The sequence below is a fragment of the Lontra canadensis genome, unplaced genomic scaffold (assembly GCF_010015895.1).
Source record: "Lontra canadensis isolate GAN:19392208 unplaced genomic scaffold, GSC_riverotter_1.0 scaffold111, whole genome shotgun sequence".
Taxonomy (NCBI): Eukaryota; Metazoa; Chordata; class Mammalia; order Carnivora; family Mustelidae; genus Lontra; species Lontra canadensis.
The window spans coordinates 3,080,035-3,099,950 of NW_022631105.1; the positions used below are offsets into that span (position 1 = coordinate 3,080,035).

Genomic DNA, 19,916 nt, shown 5'->3' on the forward strand with positions numbered 1-19,916 from the left:
TGGGGCTGGGAGGGGCTCCTTGTTCTGGAGCCTTGTGCCCAGGTGAGCGACAGCCCTGTTTGTCTGGGACACCCCCAGAGTTAGTACCAAGCATCTGAACGACCTGGGACACCCCCCCCCCCCCCCGAGAAACTGGGACAGCTGGTCACCCAGGATGTAGGCGACCCATCCGGAGTGGGGAGGGCGCAGGGGCCTTGAGGGACCAGAAGCTGATCTCCTTACTTATGTCGTGGATTGGGAACTCCTGGGACAGGTTGAAAATCTGTATAAACCCCACATTTCCATCTTCTTGTACAGACACACACGCCTGTACCCCAGCCTTCACACGTGGCGGCTGTAACTACCTCAGCGGCACCAGGGAGGTGTTTCAGGAGGGTTGTTTTTGCTCAGGTTTAGCCAGAACGTTCCGGAGCCTTCCAGACTCACAGGAGCTGCACGGCTGTGATGGGCCACACGACAGGGAGCTCCGTGCCTGCAGCCGGGGGGGGGAGGGGTGGCCAGGAGAGGTGCTGGTTACCCCACCTCACACGTCGGGTTTGTGCAAGTACGGACAGACCGCTCTTAAGAGGTGGGAGCCTCTCTGGTAACAGGGCCTATCGGAGCCTAGCGCTGGGCCTGGTTTAGCAGAGGCCCCCGACTCCGGGGGTCGCACCAGCCAGGGGCCTCCCGCCGTCTGGGAGGCTGGCTCGGCTGAACGAGGGCACCTTTGAGCTCAGCTGGGATTGTGTGATGAAATATTTTAATATGCAGCTGACCTTCTGCTGGGAGCTTGGTAATTAGCCCTTCTGAAAAATCAGTGCACTCAGAATTTTAGCAAGATGGAAATGTTAATTAAGAAAGCAAAGTTTCAAACTCCTTAAAATATCAGGAGACATTCCAGCAGCACAATATGACTTGGTGTTCTGCAGAAGGGACTTGGGGGAGGCTTAATGGGACAGCGTTGGGGCGGGGGTCCCTGCTGCCTTCCTGGGAACCAGCACCCTGTGGCGGCTGGGAGGGACCAGTGTTACCATGACGCATGTTAAATCTGGAGGCTTTTGCTTCTGAAACCTCCTTTTGGGGACGCTCAGGACCAGCCTTCCTCAAAGACCCCTGAGAGGTAGAACGTAACTCAGGAGAAAAATGAAGAGCAGAGACGACAATTCTCCAATAAAACTATGGCAAGGAGAAAAGGCTGGTGAGTAGCTGTGCTTCCCTGCCCCCCCACCCCTAAACCTTTAAAGACTCAGCTGCTACTCCAGAAATAAATTAGGATTGGAAAACCCAAGTTCTCAGAACCCTAGAGAACGACCCCACACATTTTGGTGCCTCTTGACCACCCTGCCTCCAACATTTATGAGATGATTTCCTCCCAAACAACAGAGTTTTGTGCACCTGAAGTTGGGACCTGGGAGGACAGGGGATATTACACAGGTGAGGGACGCCACAAACATGGACTGTAACAAAACGCTGTCGTTTGCTGAGTGCCGATGGTGTCCGTGATGGGATTGCTGCTGTGTGATTTAACTACGCTACAGATTCTCCCAATAATCACGCAAAATAGGAAGCTTCATCATTTTTGATTTGTGGGTGAGGAAACTGACTCTGGAGGTTCAAGGTCAAGAAAAGCTAATAGGGTCGTCTGGCTCCAAGGTCTATGCTTTTATGTCTTGTAATTTTCTCACTGTTTGAGCAAAATTTATTCAAGCTTTGGCCCCGATTCAAGACACCATTAGATTTCTCCTTCCACGTCAGTGGCCAAGGAAGGGAACAGACACTTACACACTGGGTGATCTTGCCCACAAGCTGTTTCTGTGACCTTCACAACGCCCCTTCGAGGTCTTTCTCCCCTGTTTACGAATGTGGACATGGAGGCTGAGGGGGGTCGCGGGCATCATATGACCCTGTGAGGGGTGGGGCTGGGTTTCAGTCCGGCTTAGGCTGGTAACCCTGGGTTCCTTCCACTGCAGGAATGCTTCCCAGAGGCTGGCCAACCACCAAGCACCTTGACGGGACTGGACCATGCAGGGGCATCACTGCTACTCTAATTTATTTTTTCCAATCAATTTCCTCTTTACGTAAACAAGTTGCATTTATAAAGGAAATTCTGTATCTCTAGTGTACACGGAACACCCCCAAGACGAGGGGAACACAAAGTAAACATAAAAAAAGCCAACATTATTGCTAATTCCATCCAGGACAACAGAAAGCTCCAGACCCAAGGCGCGCACTCTCTGTTAGGAAGGGAGGTCAGCAGGAACTAGGAGCTATTGAAGACGGGCCCTCGTCTATACAGCAGAGCTCGAGGAGAACTGAATACAGACCGCTCTCCTTACTAACCACCTCCACCATCCCTTCGGGGGGCTCATGTAACCCCTAAAACCACGTTCCAGACCTTCCGCTGAACGCGTGTTGCCTTGGGTCTACACCGAGGGGGCTCTGCCCCGGTGATGCGGAGAGACACGGACTCAGGAGAGTGTCAGGCTCACCCCAAACACTTCCAAATTGCTTGTCACCTGGGACCCTAAAAAAGCCCGGCTGGTAGGGCCACTTCCCCACTTCTCATGGGCTGAGATGGCTCCCCATGGGCACCCAGAGTGCCAGTGTTGTGAGGTCCCTGTGGGACCATGGACACCATCTGTGTTACCTTCAGGTCGTGATGAAAAGAGTCATCATGAGTCCATGGGGGGATGGTGACATCTATAGGTGAGTCCCGGATGAACCCCCAGGCAGAAGCGACTTTTCCAGAATGCTTCTTACCACTCACTGTGGTTCTATGGATGGACTTGTTGTGCATAAGGACAGACAACTGTTCCTAAGGCTAATGTTTGTTAAAAGGCAGCTCGACAAAGCCACGGAGGGTTCCTTCTCAGAAGAAGAAAACTCCAGATGCATGTTTCTTAAACTGAGTGGCCATAAGCAAGGAGTCTGAGGACAAAGGCTCTTTTAAAGGACTTTTAAGTTTCCTGTGTTCATTTTGATATAACTCTTCATCATTTACTATGAAATCTTCTCAACCACCTGAAGGCCTAGTAGGCAAGAACCACCATCACGTCTAGTCCCTGGGTTTGTGTTCATGGGCACAATGCTGCCATGTGCTACCACTCCGACTGCTGTGGGCCAGTGAGGAGAGAACATGGGCGAGTTTGGTAATGTAAAGAAATGCTACATTCCTGCCAAGCGACATGGCAGTCTCAGGGCTGTGTTAGTCCAAAAATGGTTTCTCAGCAGGTCAAAGAAAGAAAAATCACAGAAATGCCGTCACAAGATGGCAACACAGGCATGAAAAATGAAGGCCATGCTCGGGAAGAGGTTGTGCCATAGCCCGGTCTCAACCGCCACACGCACGGTTTTGTTACAACTCCAGCCCCAAAAACCGACGTCACTGCGTGTGGTTGGCTGGTTGTGTCGGTTTGTTGGCGTTCGTGATAAATTACATCCAGCTTTGAAGTTAGAGGAGTTCGTACCTAGTTTTGTGTTGGCCCTTGAGGAAGCACCACTTCAGTCAAGTCATCTAAGTCAAGTTCACCAATGTGATTTATCGTGTCAGCGGATCAATTTTATTCATGAACACAGATGCAAAAATCCTACAGAACAGTCGTCTTAAAAGTGTAGCAAAATATACATGTAGAGAAGAAAATACATCATCACTGGTGGGACTAATCCTGGTGACCTCAGGCTGGTTTCCTGCTGATCAGTACAACATTCCCGTTGGCGGACGAGAGGACGAAACCACACGATCATCTCGGGTGAAGCAGAAAACACACTGAGTTCAAAATCCATTCCGGTTGAGAAAATGAGAACAAAAACGCAACAGTAGGAGCAAAGACAAAGGAGCAAAGGAAACCTCCGCGCAATCCGGAAATAGAAGCGACCTTCCTCGAGCCGGCTGAGCCCGTCCACCAAACAGCCTGCAGCCAGGTCCTGCTAAACAGGGAACCTCAGAAGCGTCTTGTGTATGAACAGACACGAGATGCTGATTGGGTCCCCGCGGTTACCTCTTAGCCCACTGACACCGGCAGTCCCAGAGAGCACAGGACGTACGATGGGGAACAGGAGCCCCGCACGGGACAAAAGAGGAACGCTGGAATCGGTGATCATTTGGAGGGGATACGATTGTCTAAATCCATAATCCGAAAGAAGCCATAGATAAATTATTGGAATTAAAGGAGGTTAGCGAGGCTGTTAAAGACACAGAATCAATATGAAAAGTGAAACTGTGCTTCTATTCGCCAGCAAACATAAATTAGCAAAGTCACATCTGAAAAAGCAAAACATAAGACAGGTCCAAAAATATCCAATACCTAGGAATACACTTAAGTGAGACGTGCGGAAACAATTTATGGAGAAAATTATAAAATTTTAGTAAGAGACATTTTCATTTTTTTGAAAAAGTAAAAAAATTGGTTACTATACCATGTATGGGAAAATTCAGTAGCTCAAGTTTAGAAATTCTCTCTCAGCTGGGGTAGAAACTTAATGTAATTCCAACTAATCGTCCCAAAGTGTTTTTTTTTTTTTTAACATTTCTTTAATTTTATTTTGAGAGAGAGAGAATTCCAAGCAGACTCCCTGCTGAGCACAGAGCCTGACACGGGGCTCGATCTCATGACCCCGAGATCAAGACCTGAGCTGAAATCAGGAGTCAGACACTCAAGTGATGGAGCCCCCCAGACGCCCCTCTCCAAAAGTGTTTTTTAAAAGAACTGATTTATTATTTTAAATTCTGTGTGTGTGTGTTTTGTGCACATGTGCACACACACACACACACACACACACTCTTGCACACAAAGTGCCAAAGACAGCCAGGACATTTCCCCAGAACATGCTCAGGGGACTGGGTGCACCAAGGCACATGCAGTATAGAAGTCATAAGACTACCCACTGTGCAGCCCACTCAACGTCCTGCCTGCTGTAAAAGTGTCACGGTTGGGGCCGCTTCGGCTCCGCAATAGGTGTAAGGTCAGCTGGAGCAGAGGGTCTGACAGCAAGCCCCCCCACCACCACAAAGTTCATAAATGGCAGTGGCGTCCTGAAGGGTCAGTAAGGAAGGGCACATTTGTTTCAACAAGTCGTCCAGGGACAATCGGTTATTCCTAGAGGACAACAACTGTAAGTATGTTTCTCCTATCATATCCCAAAACCAAAGATGTGATTGTGAAGATGAAACTATAAAAAATGTTAGGACATACGGTAGGAGACTATCTTTATGTCCTCAGGGTGGGAAAGAACATTTTAAAAAAGACATAAGAAACGCAAGCCATGAAGGAAAGAATTTGATTTCCTTGAAATCGCCATCTTTTCCTGCCAGAGCCTGTCGAAGCAGAGGTGAAAGACAGGTTATAAAATGAGAGAAAATATAGGCAATAATAAAATGGACAGATAATTGGAATTCAAAATATATAAAGAAATTGTGCACATCAGTAAGAAAGGCACAAACAAGCCCAAAGAAAAACAGGTGAGAGACACAGACCGGTGTCTTACTGAAGAGGTGACACGTGTGGCATGACTTATGGAGGATATAACCTCACCGGGAACCACACACACGCCGGTAAAAGCCGAGAGAGACGCTGGCAAATGCACAGAGGAGGCAATGTCCACAGCCACGCTGTAAATAAACTTAAAAACTAACTGGAAGTAAGCAGCACGTGCACAGACAGGAGACCAGGGAAAGGCATTAGGATACATTTGTATGAGGAGAAAGACTCAGCCAGGGCCCAGGTATCAACACCCACACCGAGGAAAACAGTGTTGGGTGCAAAACTCCAGCAACACGATAAACAACATGTGGCAACAGTTTCTTGGAGGCAAAACCCAAGCGATACGCTAGTCAGAGACCCGCCAATAAAGCAGCAGGGAAGCATGAAGAAGATTCAGTCCTGGTTCGCCTGGTGGGGGTGGGGGCTAGAAAGGGGGTGCCCAGCGCCACGCAGCCTGCTCACGTGCCACGCGTCATGCCGAGTGGAAGGTACAAATTTTTACTTCACTCTTTTATTTTATTATGTTATGTTTGTACTTCATGTGTGTTCTTTTTTTAAAAGGATTTTCTTTGACAGAGAGAGAGCGCAAGCAGGGGGAGCGGCAGAGGGAGAGGGAGAAGCAGACGCCCCCCTGAGCAGAGAAGCCGATGTGGGACTTGATCCCAGGACCTTGAGATCAGGACCCGAGATGAAGGTAGACACTTAACAGACTGAGCCCCCCAGGCGTCCCTGTATTTCATGTGTATTCCCAAAAAAGTATTTCATTAACCTACAAAAATGCATCTGAAACAGAAATGTACACGTAGAAAGGTAAAATCAAATGCCATCACCCCCTGGGGAAGGGGACACACACGGTTTCCTCTGTTGTCCCGCTCCAAAGAGCTCTGCACACCACTCCGTGAGTTATGTCTCAGCCGACTAAGGATCTGCTCTCTAATGGGAGGAATATCTTATATTTGGGGTTTGCTGTCTGCCCTGGGGCTCTGACGGCTCGCTTACGGGACCTGCAGAGATTGGATGGAAATATCAGAGGTAAGTCAATTTTCCATTTCCTTTCAGGATGCTCGTAGGGACGAGACAAGGGCGTCAGGTAATTACATCAGAGGCCGTGTCAGGAGACCGTCGGTTTCTAGATATTGCACAAAAGGTTCTTCTGGGCGCCTAGACAGCTCAGCACAAAACAGAAGCAGGGACACCAAGACTTGGGTTTCAGTTCTGATACCATCACTCATCTGTGATCTTGGGCACAAAATAACGCACATCTTCTGAACTTCCATTTTCTCACTGCTGAACGGCGATACGGTGAACAGAAACGCCTTATACGCAAAACACCTCGCCCCGCCTGTTGGAAGCCCTAAGGAGGGTGTTGCTGTGTCCTTCTGTCCTATGTCCCAGCCGATGCAACCGCACGGGGACAGCCCGCCGCCGCCAGCCCAGTGCCTCTGTTCCTTCAGGCTGTCCTTCTAGTGTACGTTACTGCTTGTAGGTTTGATTGGAGGCCATCATGCGGAAAGTGGTTACTGTGTGGAACATCTACATCCATATGGACAAGGACCCCCTGCCCATAGTGAGAAGGGAAAGAAAAACCAGTTTTGGGACGTCTTGATGTTAACTTTGCACTGCACCGAGACCAGGAGCGTGACAAACCGCGAGGCAGTTAGCGACCTCCCAGTCTGATGGGGTCCGGCTGCCTCTTGGAAGGGACAGTGTTGCTGGAAATGTCCTATTTGTTGGCAATGTCCATGTAAACACACTCCTTTGTTACAGGCCTGGGGGTTCAAGATGCAGCCTCAGTAATCTCACTGATTCTTGGTTTCACCATGAAGTTGGAACGTGGCTGTGAGGCTTCCCAGTTTATATACGAGCCCACCCAGTCCCCTCCTGCCTGCATCTGGGCCCCTGGCACTCACATCTGGCTGCACGTGACAGGCACTGTCAGACAGTCTGTGGGAGCTCTCCCACAGCCTGACGCCTGAGCCCCACCAAGTCTCAACACACGGAAACCTCTGGGCGTGACGCCCACATGTGGGTCCTTACAGAGTTACCATAGCGCAGCTGAGAACAGTTCCTCTTAACCAGCATCTACACCAAAGCCCTTTTGTTCCACTAAATGTCTACAGGCAGTTGAGCTCTTAGCCAATAAACTTCAGAGTTATTGGAAGAAAAGATGACAACGGTCACTTCACTGGGAAACCACAGTTAGGCTGACGCAGGTGAAAGGCAGCCCTGGCTGCGTGGCGGGCTGGGTTCTGACACCCATTTCCAGCCAGACACGGTTCATCAGGAACACAGGGCGATGACCTGCGCTGCTAGGAGCTAATGGCAGGGGCCGCAGCGAGGCTGCAGCCGGTGACTTTAGTCTACAATAGATTGTCTGCTTTCCCACTGACCCGTTAGTTTATTTTTTTTTATTAATCTGTACTTTCTGGGAGGAAAAGTTTGGAGTCAGCTAATCTTATAAAGCAGAACACAGGAAATTTAAAAGACACAATTCACTGAGCCACCATGAACCTTGTCCTGCGGTGATCCGATTTACAGGAATCTGTGACTTGAGGGGACATTTCAGTCATCCAAGTTCCATTGAATATTCACACTTCTCAGTTAACTTAAAAAACATGAGTGCCTATGGCTATGGAGAAAGTAAGCTTAATGACATAAATATGTGTTTATGCTACTAAAATTTCTTTGAAAATCTGGGAGTTGACTGGAATTCGGCTGAGCCTGGGCGTGGAGGCAATGCCACGGGCGCTTACAGAGGCGGAGAAGGTCTGAAGTGAAGGGGGGTCTGCCACGGGTTATGGCCCAGGATGGAAGGTCTGCAAACTTCTACCGGAGCGTGGAAACTGACAAAGCAGGACGAATGAGACTGGGGTTAATGCTGCGATTGGGGAAGGGGACTGACTTGCTCCTTGGTAAATAATACGCCTGAACCCAGCTCCTCATTCAGCGTCTGACAGGCCCACAGCCCACCGGACGTCAGGGCTGTAAACCCAGGACAGGCGGGAGCTTGTTCTGAAGGAGCCTGCGGTCCGCGCGGGAAGACAACAAGGCAACAGGATGTCACTGCCCGGGGTGACACTGAGGACAGCACGGGGAGGAGAGGAAGCAGAGGGTCTCCAGCCCAGTCTTGGCTGTAGGCGGACGACATGGGAAAACGCAGGAGTGAGCCGAGATCGGGAAGGCAATGTGGTTTTGGCGGCGGGGGAGTCCGGCTGAGCTGGGGATTAGGAGCGTGTCCCACTGACGGCAGTAGGTCGAGTTCCAGGGACTGGATGCATTTCACTGCAACTGTCCTCAGCCTGGGCACATGGGGTGCGGGCGAGGGAGGTGACAGCAGGGGACACACGCAGGAAGGGCTTAGGGCTGGGGCCTCCTCCTTAAGGGCCACGCAACAGTGGAACAGCTCTCCTGGGAAAGCTGGCATGGTCACTCTGTTGCAGACTGGAGGGCATTCCAGAATAGGAGTGGATTCCAGGAGGAGACCGGCAGGCAGAGCTGTTACAGGAAACCAGGGCGGAGGTGACGGTGGGAACAGAGGGGCAAGGATGGCTTTCAGCCAGGACCGCAGAACTCCCAGACTGTTGCCGGACCGAGGCAGGGAAGAGAAGGTGGGGGAGTCAAGTCGAGTGTGTCCTTCAGATCTGGGCAACAGAAGAAACCGGGGTGTCTCTGGCTGAGTAGGGGTGTGGCCACAGGAGGCACAGACGTTTTGGCAGAAACCGGGTGAGGCCAGGTGACGGCCAGGCAGAGCCCTGTGCAGCCGTGGAGGGCGGGGCGCACCGCAGGCCTGTGGCTCGTGGGAACAGACCCCGTGGAGCCCTGCTCTGCCGACACAAAGCTCAGCGGCAAGGCCGCAGAAAAGTGCTGGCCGGGACCCGGCTCATCCCCCTGCACAATTTACACTCATTAACTCAGGCCCAATGAGGAAATGAAAACCCAGTTCCAGCCGTTAATGGCCACTGAAGCCACCACAGTAAACACTAGAACCATTCAGATAAACGGTCAGATTTCCCAACTGAAGAAGGAACAGAAAGGTCAATGCACTAATTTGCTATGTGTTCTGTGCAAGTGGAAGTAGCTGAACTAGGCTTTAACCTCATTATACATAAAAACAAACACAGTCCAAAATAAATAAAATGGATATGTTTTTTTTTGCGGGGGGGGGCAGAGGGCGAGAGAGAACCTCAAGTAGGCTCCACGCCCAGCATGGAGCTCGCTCTGGCGACCCTGAAATGATGACCGGAGCTGAGTCAAGAGTCAGATGCTTGACTGAGACACCCAGACGCCCGGGATCTGCTTTTTGTTTTTGTTTGTTTGCTTGTGTTTTTAATTGACTCATTGGCGATCTGTGCTCCCTTGTAATACTGTTCTTCTTAGAATGCAGTTTAAGTTTACATCGAAATTATAGTTTTTTTTAAGGTAAATTTAAAGTCGACCCACGCTCCCCAGGAGTTAGGTAACAGAAAACCTCACGGGCTATGAACACAGCCAGGGCAGAATGGAAAGACAGCGTGTCAGGAAAGTTTCCTTAAAAAGGTGAAGTATTACGCCTTTCTCATATTTGTAATTGGTTTGCAATAATTAATAAAGGCTAACAACATGCTATAAAGAAGGAGTCCCGTGAAGTCTGTTTCAAAGGCAGAAGGAATCATTTGCAAGTAATTGGCTTCGGTGTTGACAAACATCTCTCCAAAGTTCTTGGAAGCATCCAGTTTTCAGTGAGCTAAACATTGCTGGTGCTGGGCGCTAAGTATCTCGTGTTGTTTCCCAGTCCAGACGCGCTCACTGGAGGGTAAGTGGGGAAGGCTCATCAGCAAGTCTGATGTTAAACAGGATGAAATCACCTTAGGTGTCTTGCTGGGGTAAGCACAGAGGTGGTTTTAGTCTCTGAAATTCCTGTGGAAAGCCAAAGTTCCAACTCTTTGGTCAGAAGGTTTAGGTCAGCCTGCCTGTTCTTGATAAATTTTAATAGTGAAGACACATGTTTTTGTTTGGAGATGATTAATAGTATAACAAACTGTTTAAAGGGGAAAAAAAAAGAAAAGTCTGACCCCAAAATCCCAAAGTCTTTCCATAGTGTCTCATAATCTGTTGAGCCAATTAAACATCAGACAAGTTGTTAAATCTTAAAAGTTTTAGCTTATGACACTGGCTTTTTCCAATTTCTATGAATTTGGGATCTTATGCCTGTAAATCTGACATTTAATTTTACTTTCCCTTCTGGATATCATTCATTTAACAAGTATTTGTTGAAAACCTGTATTCTGCAAGCTACAGAGCAATGGGCTGTTGGTGATCAAAATGCAGTAGAAAAGGTCCTTTGTCCTTGAGCAGCTTACATGGGATCTGGGAGATAATTATTCAAAACTGAAAGAGTCAAGTAAGAAAATCAAGAGACCTGTGTTGGTCTGCTAGGGTCCCTGGCATGGATGAAGTTATAGCAGTTTAGAGGAAGAAGAAATCATGGTTATTCTATGGAGACAAGGATGTGGAACCATTCTCTTGACATTTTCTGATTGCGACACATTTTAGGACTCGTGATAAAGAGGTATTCCCTCCGCTCGAATGGGAGACGTTCACAAGATGGTCTAAAAAGCCCACCATGGACACAAAGAACAACACTTAGCAGCATAAATGGCTCAGAGCTCCTCCTAGGCACCTGGAAAAATCCTCACATGGCCAGAACCTGCTCTCCGTGTAATGGGGGATGTATGCCTGGAGCTGCAGATAGGACTGTGGCCTCCACCCCGGGCGCCCCCATCGTGGGTCAAAAAAGGTCATTTTAATGCATCACTGCCTGCTTAGATGATTTAAGGAAGTCAACAGTAAATGCACTCTTCCTTCATAGACCATTCTTATCCTGCTTTTAAATTCTATTTGATGGATTATCCTGAAATTCTCTGACCTCATGGTCCCAGGGTTGATGCGGGCACCTTCTGAATTAGATTCTTCCTAAGATGGATACACTGTTTCCAGTGCAATTGCATTGGGGAGCTCTGATGAGGGAGGAAACTAAGTTTATGCTCCAGACTGACGTGCATAATGAGGTCCGGCCTGGTTTTCCACCTTCTTCTTAATGGCCTTGGCTGGAAAATACGGTCTTAAGGGTTTGCTGGAGAGACAGGAGAAAGGACACATTTGCATAGAGCTTTGTAACCAACGGAATCATGGGCACTGTCACCGCCGGGGACTGGCTTCCTCACGATGGCACCCCCAGAACGGGCTGCGCTCCAGCCTGCGTGAGGCTGCGTACAGACCCACTGAGTGTGTGTCCGCCGGGATTCCCACAGCTCAGATCTTACAATGACGTTTCTCTTTTCCCCATTTTAAACGAATATATAGAATGTTCCAGGAACATTTTCAGTATCCAGGAAACTCTGAGAAGTGGGTAAAAATGGGCCCAGTTCGGCCAGACCAAAATAATTATCTTTCCCGCATGCAAAACATATACCAAGCACCTTATTTTTAATCCTAACACTAATTAATAGATGCTACATTTCCCATGGTCACATACAGTCTATCTACCATTTTTTAATAACAGCTCATCCTGTCAATGGCCATGCTTTGCTAAATCACTCTCCTATAAACACTCGGGATACTGATGGCCTTCACAAACTATCATTTCTAGACAGCAGTGTTCTGAGTGTGTTGTGTGTGCTGCTTTTGGACTCCCTGTAGAAGGACTTCTGTGCTAACGTGTGGGCGTGTCTCGGTGAGTCTTACTACGTAGTTCTGTAAGAATGGATTTTCTCCCGTGCCCCTCCCCTGTACTCGCGTGGCAGGACAGCGAGTTTTTAAACTCCAGTTTACTGTTTATATTGTTTCCCTCACTTCCTCCCAAATCCCAGAGTTATGAGTTGCTTACGTGTTTGGAAATCCCCGTGTCCTCGGAGAGCCCTTTGGTGGAAGGAAGAAGTCCCACCCGCTGCACCCTAATTCCACTCACTCCTCAGCTGCGACCGTGAGGCAGCTCTGTCATGCTGCCCCCTACTCAGACTAAGTGACAAAAACTCAGCATATATATTTGAGGACACATTGAGTGGCTGAGTGCCATGGGGACACGAAGAGCTAGCATACTGCGTTAAACTTGAAGGGTACCCCCAGTGAGCTCGTAAATCACGCACTGAACCACTCCATCCATTATTTGAGGATACGTAAGGCAACTTCTATCCCGGTGATATGAATTCCTTGGCTACTGTCATGGACTTCAGTGCCCATGATGAATGTTTTTACAATGAATACCAAATCAGCCCAAACTGATTAGAGGCTTTTATGAGTTATTAATGGGATCTCACTTCAGTCCGGTCCTCCCCAAGTCTACGACATTTCATTAAATAATTTCCTCTTGCTGGAAAGATCAATCTTTCTCTCCTTGTTGGACTTGTCAACGTCGCTAAAACGCTGCTTGTCCCCTTGGTGACTTGGAACTGGGTGAGCAATAATGCCCTTGGGGAAACAGTTCATCCATTTCTGCTCAGGTGTCTGGTAGAGAAGGTGGGAGAAGCCCTGTCCAGCTTGAGGTCCTGGGACAGGCCAGCTGGTGCACCGAGGGGCTGGGATGGGGAAACAGGAGGACTGCAGGCTTGCCCTCAGCATCACGGAGACATAATTGGCACCTAACATTGTATAAGTTTAAGGTGATTGGAGAGTCTCTTGAAATATTACCCCCTCCCTCGTCACATAATTACCATTTCCTAAGTCAGACAGAGAAAGACAAATCCTGTATGATCTCATTTCCTGTGGAATCTAAAAAGTCTGAACTCATGGACACCAAGAGTAGGATGGTGGTTACCAGGGCCTGGGGGTGAGAGGAAGGGGACACGGTGGCCTCGAGGAGAGAGACTTGCCCTTGGAAGATGACTAAGTTCTGGGGATCTAATGCCCAGCTCTTTAATAAAGAACATAGTCTATTCTGTTTGAGGGATAATTTCTGGGGTGACATCGGAGGACAATTGCTGTCACCTGCTAATGCCCTTTTCTAAGGAGACAGACACATGCAGACCTGCTTAAAGGAGCTATAGGCTTGGAGGAACAGGGATGGGTGGCAGGTTTTCTGAACAGCATCCTTCAGCCCCTAGTTGCTGGAGAAGAGCCAAGGAAGAGACTGAGCCCACTGGATGTCCAACCCTCCCGGGCTTCCTCTCCCGGCTTCAGCACGTGTAGCCCAACTCACCATTAGACACACACCAAACAGCCATTGGATGATATCCTTATTTTTTTCTTACTCTCTACATGTTGGTTAAGCCAAGTAATAATTCTAGTAACAAAAACAGAGCCCTCGTTTCCCAAATGCTCTCTTTATCCTACTTTCTACAGCATGTCCTTTGAATAAATTAACTTAATCCATGCAGTGACCCTTCAAGGATACACGATATTAACCTGCCTTTACAGACGAGGAAAGCAAAGCTTGGCGAGATTAAGTATGTTAAGACCATACCTTTGGTAAGTGTCAGAATCAAGATCTGAATGTGGCCCATTTGATCCTAAAGGTTTTGTTTTTAACAGCCCTTAAAAAGCAGAACAAACTAAACAGACTTTCCTTTCCTCCTAAGGCTCCAAAACAGGACCTCTAGATTCTGAGATGGAATGGACGATTGAAATGAGACCATGGGGGTTCAGATAAGGGCTCCTGGGTTCAAAGCTGGGTTGTTCCCGGGCTCCCATCATCTTGCTCCCAGCACAGAAGCCGGTGTCCTGGCTGCCCCTGCCCGTTCCCAGGGTGTAGCTTGCGGCTGTGGGGAGAGTGGTCCCCCCTCGTCCCTTCTGCACTTTGCTATCCCCCTGAGAGCAGGTGGGCCTCCCTGTGGCTGCCAGCGCTTCCGCGGACACCCACTCCTAAGAGGTGCTGGAAGCACACCCTCACTCCTGTCCCCTCTGCTCTTTATTCCATCTCATAGAGCATTTGGGTGTTTCAAGAACAATCTCTTCATCTGGTACCTTATGTTGAATTACTGAAATTTTGGTAGCATGAATTTTTACAAGGCGAATGGGGTTTCTCTAAGTATTCTTTTCCTCGGGGGCTCAGTCGGTTAAGAGTCTGCCTTTGGCTTGGGTCATGATCCCAGGGTCCTGGGATTGGGTCCTGCATCGGGCTCTTCTTCTGCCCCTCCCGTTTGCTTGTGATCTCTCTCTCTCTCTCTCTCAAATAAATAAATCAATACTTTTTCTCTACAGGAGAAAACTGAATGCTACGAAATGACCCAGAGTGAGCACGAAAACCTTCAGCTCGAATTCTTCTGGACCCTCCACTGACTCCTGGAGGTATAACGCATTTGCTGGGAGTCAGGGCTAGTGAACGGGGGAAGTGAGAGCCTCAGTCTCTTTCGCTGTTGATATGTTAGAAAGAACCTTGTAAGACGGTGCGAGGTGGGCAGGACGCAACACCAAGGCCCAAGCACTCACAAGAAGCCGATTTTTAGAGCGTAGTTGCTTTAGGATAGACTCACTGAGAGCCGCGGCTGTGACCCGGTAGGCCAGAGGACGCGTACCCAGCCACGCAGGTGGGGACGGCCCAGGGCTCCTGTGAAGGGCCCCACGGCAGGGACCTCAGAGAACAGCTCTGAGTGCGGGAGGGCCGCGGGACAAAGCCTGAAGGCGGGTGGGGCTGGAGAGAATCCAGCGAAATCCAGGACCCTGTTAGTCCCCTCGAGGAGGACTTCAAGGTCTTGGCGGGGACTCCTGCGGGAGGCAGAACGGCTCTGATGGGGAGAGCCTCAAGCGAGCGGGGAACAAGCAAAGAGGAGATGAAGCCCATCAGGACTTGTGGAGGGGACATCGCTGTCCCCAGACTGGACGGCCCACGAGTCTGGGCTGAAGCAAGGCCAGCGCCCACGCAGGGCAGTGACTGTGTCCCACAGCCCTGCTGTGGGCAAGACCCGGAGTGTGTGCGCCGAGGGGACGGAGTCGCGGTGGGGAGGGCGGGGTGGCATGAGGCTGTCGCCAGCACTGACAGCTGGTGGACACGGCTGTAGACGCTTTGTCCACCGGGGGGGCGGGGGGGCGGAACCATGCCGCTTCTCTGCCCCTCTAGGCTCTGGAGCACAGCGAGGGTTCAGGGACTCTCCCCGACACAGCAAACGAGTGAGTGAATGAAGGCTCTCGAAACCGGGCACGCACCGAGGACCGGCCTTCCAGCTGACTGGCCACAGCAACCGCTGGTCATGTCTGTCACCCCGAGAGCTGCTGGGGCTAGGCGGATGTTCAAGAGTCCGGGCCGCCAGCCTGAGACCTCGCCAGGACAGCTGTCACTGAGCCACCGAGGAAGGAGCCGCTTACGTGGATTCCTCGACTCTCCTCGGAATATCATTCCGCCCGCGACTCTCCCTGGAGAAACATCCTGAGACCTAACAAGCCTCATAAGCAAGGCGAGTTTTCATACCACGTAGCTGGAACCCCCCCTTTAGGTAAACACAGTCCATTTTATTCTTTCGTCTCCGGGGGACGCAGGAGTCTCTCACAGTTGTCCGCGCTGCTGCCTTGCTGCCCCCGAGACCGTAAGTCGGCTTCGTCTCCCGCGCCTTCTGCCGATGGTCACCCCCACCCTGTCCCCTGCGTGCCAAGGACACCTCCCGTCCCCCTTCTCGCAGGGTCCCCAGCCAACGACTCTCCCTGCTCTTCAGTGGTCACATGTCGAAGCTGTCCCTATCCTGAAGAACTCCCAACAGGCTTCCTCAGTCTCCCTTTCAAAGCTGTTTGTTTATCACCATTGTGGTAGCAGGCCAAGTGGAAAGAAACCCAGTTTCCCTGTCTCTGGTCACCTGAGTACAGCGGCAAAGACATCCGCTGCGAGTCCCTCATGCTGGCTGACGCCATGCAGTCATGTTGGTAGAAGTCCCCGTGGCTCTGGCTCCAAAGGGAAATGGTGTCATGCCACCATGCTGCTAAGTCCCCTCGGCTTGCATGCCGTGTGCTGAGACATGCCCAGGAGCCCGGACCTCCAGGGCTGTGTCGGAGATGCCCAGCAGGTCCCCCAGCCACCCCTGCGTCTCTGGTTACTAGATGTCCTCACGCAGGTGACACGTAGGACAAAAGGCTGCCTACAGACAGACACGCCATCATAGTCCAATCAGCCGGCAGAAGCCTTTACATCAACAGACAGACACACATAGGGCCTGGGCTTCATGAAAAGACCCAGGAAAGAAACTCAGAGCTCCCAGAGACAGATTCATCTGCAGGGGACAGACGAAGAGAGACACAATCTGGGGAGAACTTGTGTTTTCAGTGCAAATGGCTATGGACACCGACCACAAAAAGATGGGGTGGGGGAAGCCAGGGAAGGCACTTCTTCAACACTGTACAGGCAATTTCTCCTTAATTCCCGTTGAATCTAGCCAAATCCATTTTCCTGATTTCAGGCTCGGTGGGTATACCGAATTCTGGAAAGCGCGTGGTCATCCATCACGAACAACAGAGCTCACAGACCAACACCATCCCAGACACTTTCCCCGCACAACGGAGGCCTCCCCACATCCGCCGTCTCCTTTCCTCTGACAGGCCAGTCAGGCGGGATTCATTAACTATGATGTCATCCAAAGGTCCAACCAAAGTCACCCGAGCAGCCAACAGCCACTAATTGGATGTCACAGGGAGGCATGGGAGAAAGTGCCATCAGCCTCTCCTGGTGCTGGTCACCATCTCCCTCTCTTAGGGGGTCCCTGAGCCAAGTGCGTTGCTGAAATCCGTCCCCACGAGGAGGAGATGATGTTCAGAAACCTCGCTAGTGAGCCTGAACTGCAGCTGTGCTCTCTGTACCCAAAGGAGAATTACTCACTTCAGTCTGACTCATTATAATTAGAGCAGATTGCCTTTGGGGAGCAATATTTACTTTTTGAGGTAAAATGGCAATGAGGGATTTGTCAGTGTTTGCAAGGACTGCTCATGGGTTGCAGGTCTCCATTGCCGAGGCTGTGAGCCCTAGGAGCAGCTGTCACGGGGGTGCTGGTCCCCGGGCTCAGGCTCTGCTCAGTGGAGGACAGCCAAGAGAGCACACGGTCCCCCCAAACACCAGTCAGCGACCCCTCCCTTCAGGCCCAAATACAGTTTTATCAGAACAAAACAATGTCCATCTCCTTCAGTACGACCTACAAATGCTTCTTTCTACCATAGCAAAGTGGAGTGGTTGAGGCCAAGATCCCACAGGCTTGCAAAGTCCAAGACATCTGCTACAGGCCCCGTCCAGGACTGGATGCCCGGATGACGGTGGCCAATGGAGGTGAGACACGTCGGTGGCACCAGGACATTGTAGGTACGGGAGCTCACATGGGGACACGAAATCCCGGAAGCGGAGCCCAACGGTGCAGGGAGGGGAGTCAGGGAGGCTGTCTCGGAGAAGCTGATGCAAGTTTGGCTTTGTAGCTAATTCCTCTTCAAGAGGTCAAGTGTGGGGCCCCTGTAACCACTCAGACCCACCCCAGCCCCTAGAAAGCATGACATGAGCATACAGTCAATGGTCTCTGAGGCCAGCCTGCGAGGCTGCGGCCAGGAGACCACCCAAGGATCATGGAGAGCAGGGAAGGCCTCTGTGGAGGCACCCTGTCCCTTGTACAGAAGGACTGGATGGACGGGGGTATGATCGGCTTCCCAGAAGCACCTTCAGTCAGGATTTCCGAGGGATTTAAAATCGGCTGTTGGAGACTCAGCCTCGAACACCTGGGCTCCCTGCTGGAAGCTGCGGGTCCCCCCTGTGTGGGGGGTAGAGCTGCTGAGGAAAGGCGAGCTTGGTCTCCTTGCTCTGACGGGCAGATCAGTGTCCTCTGCCTCCCGGCCTCCCCTCACTGGCTGACTTCCATTGGCAGACGAGCTTTCCGGATCCTGATGACCGCGTGTCTGGTGCTGGGGGCCCGTGGTGACAGCCAGGACAGCTCTGTTGCCCACATCCTCCCGTTTTGTTAAACCATTTCAAGGCAATGGAACATGCAACCAAGGGACTATAATCGTACCACTGGGAAGAATAGGACCATTTTAATTCCCAAGACAGAAGATGGACTGTCCAATACCATCTCACCCCAAGCTTTTGAACATAATCATTTTCTGTGTGATTTTAGGAAAAGTTTTTGAGACGCAGCTTTACGGAATCAGCATCAAGATGCAGGAGGGCTCGGTGAGCGGGATTCGGTCGCGTCACCTGACTGCAGCTAGCAGGAGCTTCCTGCAGGGGGCGCTGCAACCTCCCGGGAGAAGATGTCCGTGATGCTGGAGCTGGGACACACTGGGAGAGAGTCTTACTCCCCCTTTCACTCAGCATGGGGACCGCTGGCTGCAACCTGACAGCTGAGGGTTAGGACCACACTCAGGACTAGAAACTCCCAATGATACCGCGATTCTGCTAATTCCTTATTGACAGTCCCTTTGACCAGGCTTATCCCCCTGACCTCACAGTGAGTCTGCGATCCCCACACAGCTACAGTTGGGGTATCGGGATTTCAGGGTATCAGATCTGGGAACCACAGCACACTGTCCCAATTTCAAGATGCTTCTCTAACAAAAAAAGAAATGGCCATGTTACACACGCAAATATTCTGGTGTCCTTTTCCAAAACGTGACTCCCACAAACCCAGACATCAAGTGTCCTGAGACAGATTCAGCCTCTAATGTGTAAACTTTGTCAAGTTCGAACCTGGTCCCCGAGCTTGACTGGCTTACCAGCTGCTGGCCTTTCGGACCCCAGCCTGCGTATTGAAGTTTCGCATTGCTCACTTCCGGTGGGTCCAGACTTTGAGGGTCCCTGAAAGAAAACAAATACACAGAAAAATAATCAATCAATCCATCAATCAACATGGTGGGAAACAAGAATGCTTTGTGTTTATCCTCCAGCTCTAACTTACTCTCCTCTTCCACTGTGTGAATTTCAAGAGCTTGTGTTATTAAATACTGTCTTGGCCTCCATTAGGTTCCTTCAGATGTACATGACTTACATGAAGCTGAAACAGGCCCATCACTGCTTAACCCAGATAGTAAATGTTTCTTAAGAGACAACGTGCAGAGACATCTGTAGATCGATTATCAAAATATCCACACTGGTCAACATTAAAAATGGAAATGCATGGCTATAAAGTAACAAGTCACCACGATTTCTATCTCCATCGTGGGCTTTACCAGTGGATCGTTTTTTTTCTAAGCGTAACGCTAGGTCATTCTGACCTTCCCAAACCAGCAGCCTGAGGACAGATTCCACACTTCAGTTTGTGTTGGGAAGGAGGGAAGGAGGAAGGGAGGGAGAGAGTAAGAGAGGGGAGGGGAGAGGGGAAGAATTGAGGGAAAGGTTTTTTCCCTTTCAAAGACCATTTAGATTTTTCATTCTTAATTTATTGACATGCAAAATACTATTCTAACAATCCATCTTATATACTTAAATGTGATAATGAAGAAGTCATAATGAAAGAATTGAAAAAAACCCAACACTTTTATAAGTATAAAATATTTCAGTATATTTTGTAGCTACTACTGTTTTCTACAACA

The 19,916-nt window shown here is 50.1% G+C and overlaps 1 protein-coding gene across 1 annotated transcript in view; it reads right to left on the minus strand.

The window, feature by feature from the left end:
- DPP6 (dipeptidyl peptidase like 6) overlaps positions 1–19,916 on the minus strand; it is a 646,419-nt gene that overhangs the window by 128,742 nt on the left and 497,761 nt on the right. Inside the window, 1 exon segment of the mRNA XM_032840213.1 lies at positions 19,101–19,182. Coding sequence (XP_032696104.1) covers positions 19,101–19,182 — 82 coding nt within the window.